This window comes from Myripristis murdjan, chromosome 9, assembly GCF_902150065.1.
Source record: "Myripristis murdjan chromosome 9, fMyrMur1.1, whole genome shotgun sequence".
NCBI lineage: Eukaryota > Metazoa > Chordata > Actinopteri > Holocentriformes > Holocentridae > Myripristis > Myripristis murdjan.
In genome coordinates this window covers 6,293,941-6,303,392 of record NC_043988.1, presented here as the reverse complement: position 1 = coordinate 6,303,392, position 9,452 = coordinate 6,293,941, and the positions used below count along the sequence as shown (strand labels likewise).

The 9,452-nt window shown below is 42.3% G+C and overlaps 1 protein-coding gene across 2 annotated transcripts in view; it reads left to right on the top strand.

Annotated features, from left to right (window-relative positions):
- Window positions 1-1,171: 1,171 nt before the first annotated feature.
- The window catches only part of ppp3cca (protein phosphatase 3, catalytic subunit, gamma isozyme, a), a 30,930-nt gene continuing 22,649 nt past the window's right edge, over window positions 1,172-9,452 (top strand). The window contains exons 1-2 of one of the 2 annotated variants that reach the window (XM_030060761.1): window positions 1,172-1,920; window positions 7,232-7,429. In XM_030060761.1, the coding sequence (XP_029916621.1) occupies window positions 1,854-1,920; window positions 7,232-7,429 (265 nt within the window). In that variant the 5' untranslated portion in view covers window positions 1,172-1,853. The remainder of the gene's footprint in view (window positions 1,921-7,231; window positions 7,430-9,452) is intronic. The other variant, XM_030060762.1, reaches the window with a different exon arrangement.

The window sequence follows — 9,452 nt, the reverse complement described above, 5'->3', positions numbered from 1 at the left end:
AAATTTGACACTACATAAGGCCTTTCTCAAGCAAAGCTTTAAACGTTTTGCGGTTATGAGTGTACCTCTGTCCTCCACTCTGAAATGCTGCTTTCATGTCCTGTGAGAAGTGTGGTAGAATGAGCTTCCTAATAGAAAACAATGTTCACTTTGATTTACATCTGGCAATAACAGTTGGGGACTCTAGTTTTAGATGATGGACACTGATTTTATTGGTTTGCTGAATTTTGATAACATCAGTATGGGAGTGAAGTATAGGTATTATGTATTATTTTTCATCTTAAACAATATTAATGATTTAGTTTCATTATATAAGACAAATGAGATCAAAGAATTGTGCATTTTGGGCACATCTCACGGAAAATGCACAATTTCTTGAACCCGCACTGCCATAGTGGAACAAAGTGACCAATTAACTCATTTATGATATTTGCCATGTGTGATTATTGTTATTATTATTTATTATTAATTAGCATATTAAGCGTAAGGGCTACTGCGGTCCAGTTCAAATGCCAACCTCCTTATTTCTTGAACCCTGTCTCCTGTTTTTCAGCTGGTCACACCACATAGATGCCACATATCACCAAGTTCCTAGGGGTGGCTAAGGGGGGCATGTTAAAATAAATAATGAAACACATTGATGAACTGATTTAGTTTAAATTTCAAGCATTTATTGAATCCATATCCAAATTTTTCCAGTCACATTACTCGACTCAACTCAAATCAATTTTATTTATATAGCACCTTTCATGCAAACATGCAGTCCAAAGTGATTCACATTACAAGATTAAAAGAAACACAGACAAAAAACAATAGACTACCTTTATTATTAAAATTAAACAGTTACAATTAACAATTACAATTATGCTAGACTGTTCAAAACTATAAAATGTTAAAAACAGATAAAATAAAATAAAATGAACACAAGGATAAAATAACTATGAACAACAGTGATCACGTGGTATAAATGGATATTTATTTACCTTTTAATTTGCTCGCAGGTGGTCTTCTTACCGTACTGATATATTTCCGATTGCACCTGAAGGCGACATCGGACAGGAGTTGGCAGTGCTGTTGAACGGGGCGGGTTGTGCTCGTGAACGCAGCCCTCTCCGTCTACACGTGTTACGTTTCCATAGTCACGTCACATCAGCTCCACCATGTTGTAGGAAATCCGTCGCTGTGCCTCACTGTCAGATTAGAGTTTAATCCGAGGAGGAGGATACGGTCAAGACGCTGTGTGCATCTTGGAAAGACTCTCAGTATTTTTTTTTTTTTTTTTTTTTTACAAACTTACAACAAACGCGGCTTTACGTGATGCTGTAAACCTCCGTACGTAAAGGGACTGCACGCAGAAGATGAGACGCCGGATTCGGTTGCTGTCTTTTGCTGACTTGCCAGCGTTAACACGTTAGCCGGCTAACTCGCTAAAAAAGAGTGAGGAAATCGGATTAGCTGCTAACGTTAGCTCCCCTCTATGTAATATCCAGCTCTCTGCTGCACCTGGCAGCCACTACCCAGCAACCTGTTGCTTCTACATATTTCAAATTCGTGCGCTTTTATCCTCACTTGGGTTTGCTCTTCGTCAGTATTCGCCAGCGTTAATGTTGCTGCCAAAACAGCTAGGTCCCTAGCCCGTCCAACCACAACATCAGCTAGCCGCCTTGCTAGCTAATCTTACTGCTTCTTAGTTGAAAGAGGAGAGAAAACGAGCGTCTCCGACTCCAAACCAATATTAAAACGTCAAGACGGAGCTGACTGTCAAACCCGTGTGCTAGCTTGTCACAGGGCTAGCTAGCAAGACAGCTGCACAGGATTTGAACTCCCGAAACTACCCTCCAAACACAAGAAAGATGTCAGGGAAAGACAAAGACAAGGATAAACATGAAAAACAGTCCACAACAGAGCGGCTGATAAAGGGTGAGTGCTTTTCTTCAATACTACTGACACGGCGCCAACATTGTTTCCTCTTTGGCTGCATTGTGAATTGGAAACCACCTGTGGCTTTTGAAATAGCATTAACTTTGTCCCATGCTCGTACAAGAAATCATTTAGAGAATATGTATCCTAAATATTAGTATGCAGAGTTTGGTTTATGGAGGTACAAGCTCGGGCTGCACGATATGGACAGATTTTCATAGCTGGATATTTCTGTCAAGTATCCCGATAGCTGTGCGATATACGATATGACAATGGGTTAACACTTATTTGAAGTTTAAAGTGGAATAACAGTGAAATTAAGCACTCTTCAAAAAAACAACAAAATAATGTCAATTGAATGTGGAAAATGCACAATGTCTCAGGATAACCCTAGCTTTAAATTTAATATAGTACATATCATTGCCATTTGAGATGTAAATATTGTGCATGTTCATATCTAGATAGAGATATGATAAAGATTTATCTCTCAGCCCTATTACAAGCATGTGTTTATGGAAATGAGGCCACTGAGCATGTGTGAGAAAAGCTGTGTACTAGTGCCAATCATGTGTAATTAGCCTGTATCACAGCCTAGAAGAGATAAAACCATAGGCGCTTCCTGTTAGTCACACTTGCCAGGAGATGCTCAGGTGTCTGTGAATTAAGGTGTGAGAGACAGAGCGAGAGGGAACTGCTATTGTGGTTATCCAGGGTAGAGCCTCATAAGGAGTCACACACTCTGATGTGTGCACTGACTCACTGGATGAGGCACACCGAGGCTTTGACAGGGAAGATTCCTGCACACACGGATTGTTGCCACTCATTGGATTGCCAGGTCATCACTAGTTGTGTCTGCCCGGGACAGGATGTGCCAAACCAAGTCTGGGGCAACTCCCAAGGGGAGACCCCCACTCCCCCTATCCCCTACAACCACTACTGCTTTTCCGCCAGTGCCGCCCACATCCCCCTCTTGTCCGCAAGGGCACAGGGAGAGTGTCCTGCCAGGGGACTGGAATGCTGAAGTGTGAGCCAGTAGGGAGAGGGTGAGTTAATTGTGGAAAGAATCTCCCCAGTGATGTTCCCAACATGGTCAGCCACATGATGGGGAGAGAGAGAGAGAGAGAGAGGAGGGAAGTGACAGGGCGGGAGAAAGAGATCTGGACCAAGGAAAAGAAGGGTGGACCCATGTATTGGTCTTCAATACACAATTCAGAATCATTTATCAGCCAGTTTGTGCTGTCCTCCTCTGTTGTGATGCATTTTAATGTTTGCAGCAAAATGTTTGATTAATTAAACAAAATATATTTTAATGCAGCCTAAGACTGTGATTGGCCTGTTCTGATCAATAAAATACTTTGTGAAGTAGCTGCATTTTCTACATCTATTTGGTATTATTATGCTGTTTTCTGAAGAATGCTGAATTTTCACTGTTGAGAATTAGAATTACAAGTACGTGTGAACCCACAGTCATATCATATTTCATATATCGTTTCCTTATCAAGATGTTTGCCATAAATATCAAGGTAAGAAATGTTGTCTGTAGCATGCAGCCCTAGCATGCATGAATATAGATATTGTAGTTGTTACTCTTGTTTTTATTGTTGCTGTCATCTCCGGCTTCAGTGGAGAGTTCTAGTGTCCCATGGTGGTATAAATGCCGTTTCACAGGCTTCTCCAACCTGAGAAGAAACTGTCTCGACTTGAAGTCAAGTTTAACAACACTGGAAATCAGTATAAAATAGTTCTACTGACAGGTTCAGTAAAAAAAAATATGGGCACCAGTCTTCAAAATCGCAGCAGTGGTGCTTCCGGTTTTAACTGGTGGCTGTAAGAGAGCTTAACTGGTAGACTGCCTAAGACTAATGCTGCTCTGGTTGTGCAAGTCAACAGTTAAGCTCATTCACTGCTGACTTTCGTGGATGACCTGGTGGCTGAAACACTCGGTCGCCTCATCTGAAGTTTTCATTCTAGGCTGTAAATACAGGCTGATAGGTGTGGGTGAGCTCCAAAGACTTGCTGAAAACAAAGAGCTTAGCCTGGCTACATTTTGACCATATCCAACGCTTCCCACTGATATGGCCATGGCTGGTGTCAGCTTTGAAACTAATTGAATCGGATTGCTGCCATGTACGCATGCTGAGCCTGTGTCTCTGAAATAAAAAGAGACAGAAGCCAGTGGGGAATGTACACTGCTGCCACACATGATTGACTGACAGAGACAGCCAATGAGCCCAGGGCCTGGCCATTTAGTCTGGGAGAGCAATGCATTCACTGATAATTAGGGCAATCTGAAGTGGACTTCATGATTCATCCAGTGTCAGTCCGCTCCATTCATCTCCACCCAGCCGCATCTTTGTAATTCAATCCTCCCCATTGTGTTGATTTTGATACAATAGAGAACAGATTCTAGACGCTGGCTCGTATCACCGTCCAAAACATTATCCTCCGTGGGCAGGATGGCAGATAGTACTGTCTTTGTGTCTTGGGTTGTTTGTTGTCATGCCAGACAGTGTGGGTGTTGGTGCAGCGCAGCATTGGCCCCGTGCGTGTCTGACGTTACGTAGAGTCCATCAAACATTAATGCTAATTAGGCCAATCTCAAATAAGAACCCCGTTTCAGGGCAGCGGCAGCCTTATTATGTTGAACAAGACATTTTTCATCATCATCATCAAAAAAAAAAAAAAAAGTCTCACCCTCACCTTGTCTAGGTTGCACAATCAATGCAGAATACAGGCTCTTTCCACTGAGTAAAAGTAGTAGTTTATGTGTAATTTTAACCATGCGGGTGATCGGACCAAGAGTAACTGTTTTTTGGTGCAGGGTGGGTGGGGGGTTGGATCCTTCCTTGCTAGTGAGGAGGCGTATTCAGCCAGCTAGAATTCGCAAGTGTGGGAAATTACCATCAGCCACCACACAAATGCTGGGAAATTTGGTCTGCGTTTGGAAAGTTTAAACAACCAGGTTCTTTTCTGTTGTGGAAAGTGGTTTGTCAGGTGAAACAGTGCACATGGCTGCTGGATGTTGGAATCCACCAGTCACCATGGCCGGCACAGGAAAAGTTTCCTGGCCCTGTGCTCTTCATGCCCACAACATACCCCGTTTCTGTGTCATAATGTTTTCACGGAGCCTACTGCAGCTCGCCTTCAGTGTGACGAGGCTTTTAAATAAACTGCCCCTGAACCTGGAGGCCCCAGCTAATAGAGGCTTTACCTAATCTGTTCTTAAGGCGCGTACCTCAGCTTACAGTTCGCTTCGCTGTGCGCCTCATAGGCCTGGGAGCACTTACTGTTTATTTATACCACACTAGTCAACGCATGGCAACTTGTCCTGATCGTAGGCTGGCCAAGTTGGAATTGAGCTGCAGCTTTTCCCATTGCAGCCCAGGCTGTATAGACTGTAGCCCTAACCCACATCAGTCACCTGCATCTCATCATGCAAAATAAAACACCATCTGCAGTCCAGTTGTCAGGCACAGATACACAGCCTCGTCATTTAAGATTTTTCAACTAAGTTATGAACACAGTTAGACTCAGCTCTTAACTATAATATCACTTGTTCCTTTTCAAACTATCCTGGAGTTCAAACTCTGTGATGGCTACAGTACTAAGCAAGAACCACATTTGGATTCCTCTTCACTTAGCCATCACATCACTGATTAGCAAACACACCCACGCTAAAGCTTATTAATGCTTTTTCACATTGCTTTGATTTGGTCTTGTGTGGGCTTGACAGCTTTCTCAGAGTGCCACTCTCATTTTCTTGTTCATTGCTGCCGCCACTGCTTATCACACAAGTGGCCCTGATCTCCACTTGTAGATACAGCCTTTTATCTGGCATTTTAGGGCATGGTCATATCCTAGATTTGAACTGTGGATGGATTTGGTGTCATTGAAAATCCAGGGCGAAACCATCTGAACACTCATGGGGCTTGCTGCACAATCTGTAGCAAGGATTTTCTTTTTTTCCAGCTTGCTGCTTGTGTGCTATGCAGCTGCAGTCTTTAAAAAACAACAACACTCAAATCATTCTCCATTTTTCTATTTAGTGCCTCACGATGTGCTTCACAATGCCCTACAGATCCATACCTGTCTAGCCTTACAGTATGCTTAACCAGTGCCATAATCTGTCCCACAGTTGTGTGTTTTATTTGCCTGCCACTTACAAGCACCTGGCCTGTTATTAGGCAGACTAGCGGTAATCCCTTTTACCTTGCAGGGCCCTGGAAGTGAGAGGGCTTGGATCAGATTCCACTATTGTTTTGAACAAGAGCAGCTTAGTTCCCAGCTGTCTCCTCCTGGAGTTTTATGAACTGATGAAGCTGCTGCCAGTGATGCAATGCTGCCTCACTAATCAGCCCCGCAGACAACTTGCAGCAAAGCTGTAATGTAGACTTTATGTCTTTTTTTTTTTTTTTTTTTGCTTTGTTTTGTTGTTTCGTTTTTTGCACTTGATGCTGTATCATTTAAACCCTTACTGCCTCATTTGCATGACTGCTGCCAACCAACTTAAAACGAAGCATGCATTAAATAATCTTGTCGTCATTACATCTTTGCAACGACAACATGCTGTTGTTTTCTTCTTTCATGAGTCAAGATTATAGTCTACATGCCAGTTGTTGCTGCTTTATTCACACAGTAAGCTATGGATGCACTGCTGGCTTGCTGCTGGATGTAATTTATCCCCTCTTAGACAGTGATAACTTATGCAGTTTTAGTTGGTGCACTTGAACGCATTTTGATCACAAAGTGCACTGTTCACAGCCTTGAAAGCATCGACCTTTTGCAGTGTCGGTAAAAGGAATGCGGAGGTGGTGAGGGGGTGAGTATCGAGGAGGAGGAAGGGGTCAAGTGAGGTGAAGGGACTTCTTGCCGCCTGACTTGCGTATCCCTTGCATGGTATTATCGCATCTGTGCACCCCTCCTTCCTCCTGTGCCCATAATTTCATCTCGGCTCAGCTTAAAGCAAATGTCACCTCTTGTGATAGCAGCTTGAGGAAATGCAGTTTGAGATGCAGTACATACATTCCCACTCCACTCTGCTTTCTGCAGGCACATCTTGTCAAATACATTATTGGTCTGAAAGTCAACCTGCCACTGTTTTGATCCTTTTTCATGGATTCATTTTATCTCATGTCTTTGTAATTATACAGATGTTTTCCGGTTGAGCAAGCTGTTTACAGATTGGCATGCCTGTTGGACCTGCCCAGCCAGGAGCAGGAATGCTAATGAAAAAATTAGTTGCAATTTAGAAATCATGATTAGCCCTAATTGGGTTATCCTAATGGGCGCTGCTGACCTTTTTCTTCAACAGCTGTGCCGTACCCGCCTCAGCAGAAGCTGACTGTAAAAGACCTGTTTGAGGATGGCAAGCCCAACGCCGAGCTGCTCCGCAACCACCTGGTCAAGGAGGGCCGAGTGGAGGAGGACGTGGCCCTCAGGATCATCAACGACGGCGCTAACATCCTCCGCCAGGAGAAGTGTATGCTGGAGGTGGAGGCACCCATAACAGGTAGGCCTGCAGATAGGGCTCGCCCTTTGACTGTTTGTGTTTTCATTAGATATTTAAACACAAGAGATTTCCGCTAAACAGTCATTAGTAACGTGAAATAGACCAAGCAAAAATAGACTCGCTTTAACAGTCTAAAAAGTTCAGAAAACTGCATCCCTTTACTGTGCTGCAGCCTTTAAAACCACTTACGTCATATCACGATATTACAATACACAAAGCCCCAGACAATCTAATGTCATATTACAGCATTACAAAATTCTCAGTATATTGGATAGTCCTACTAGAATGTAGGGAGGAGGGAGGCCGTCCTTTAACTGGAAGTCCAGGGTTTGAGCTCCAAGACAGCACATGTTCTCTACTCAAGTGTCATTGACCCTGAATCTCTATCTTTTCTGTAGTTGAGCATGACCAATGACGTCCTTGTGGATATTTGTGAGAGTGAGGATTAATTTCTCTTATTGGATATCAATGAACTATCACACACACACACACACACACACACACTCTTACAAAATATTTAATAATGCATGCATCTCTGGAAAAAGTGTGTAAAAATACTATGGCTCAGATATGAGCCACATATAACTGCATGTTATTTGTAGATGTACACCCACTGTCATTTCACATATAGTGATGATTGTGTTGTGTAGAGTAATCTCCTAGTTGCCTGTCATGTCGTATACATCATATTGCCGGAAAAAAAAATCTTCAAATCAAGTCAAGCAACTAATCTTCATAAAAGTATAGATCCCTGCACAGGGATTCTGCAAATCTGTGTAAACCCTGACTTGGATGCAAAGCTACATCTTTTACAGCAGGTCACTTCAATCCCATGGCATACGATTATTGAGTTAATAAAGTAGTTCACAGGAACACGGCGACTTTTGGATGCAGTGAATCTGTGAGGGCGTTGATGGTGTTCTGGACAGAGAGTAAACAGGGCTGGTCTAGGCATTAAGCCATGACACCACTGTTTCTGTGTGTTGACAGCTGGTATATACCCACTTGAGTGCCAGGCACAAGGGCCTTACCCCACTGTCCATTCAGTGCTTGAAAGATATCTACTCCTTAACTGGCCTCCTCACATTAATTGGCCATGACATAGCATGGAGCGCCTTAATCCATCACTCTCTATCCAGCACCCTCAAATCTAACCATTTCTCTAGGAAATTATAATCCTCCACGGCTAGATTTTTCTCACAACTTAAAGCTGGTGACAGCACTTTTTTAACAAATTTCCATTTAAAATGTTAACTTCAACTCTTCAGTTGTGTAGCATGAAAAAAAAAATGATGTAGGTGTGAAATTTAAAAAGCACTTCTGTGAGCACTGTAAAAACAACAGATGGCTTGACATTTTCCCATCTCTGCAAAGTTGAGTGTAAAAACCAATTTTGGAATTTGCTTCAAGTCTCAAGCACAATACTTGGCAACATTTGTCAAATAGATGCAAACGATTTGGTGAGTTTGCCCGTAAGAGGTAGGCTATTATGTAATTTGTGTGACATTTTTCATGGTATATGATAACATGGATGAGACTGCTTGTTAAAATATATTTATATATTATATTTTCTGGGCATATTCTCTAGCCATCAGGTTTAAAAAAAATTATGTGCAATTTGCATATCATTAAGCATCTATGAGGTTTAGATCGTTGTGGTTTTTATTTCACTTATCTGAATGTCTTTCATGTGGAATTACAAGCAAGGAACAGAAATAAACTTTGAGCCTGTCATTGGAAACTATAGCATGGCGCTTGAATGCTAATTCATTCAGACTGTTTAAGCTTCACACTCATGCCGTTTTCAGATGTTTTTATGCTACATGGCTAAATATGATGTGTGCATTGAAATCAGTGTATTCAAACATTAAAGCGTAAGCCTCTCTGGAACATGTAACACATGTCTCTTGATTGTTTTTATCTGCTGTACCTTAACGTGAGTGCATACACATTTTGGTACAGGCTGTCCTCCAGTCCCATCTGTTTCATGGGCACATTTTATGCTCTATAGATGGAGACAGTT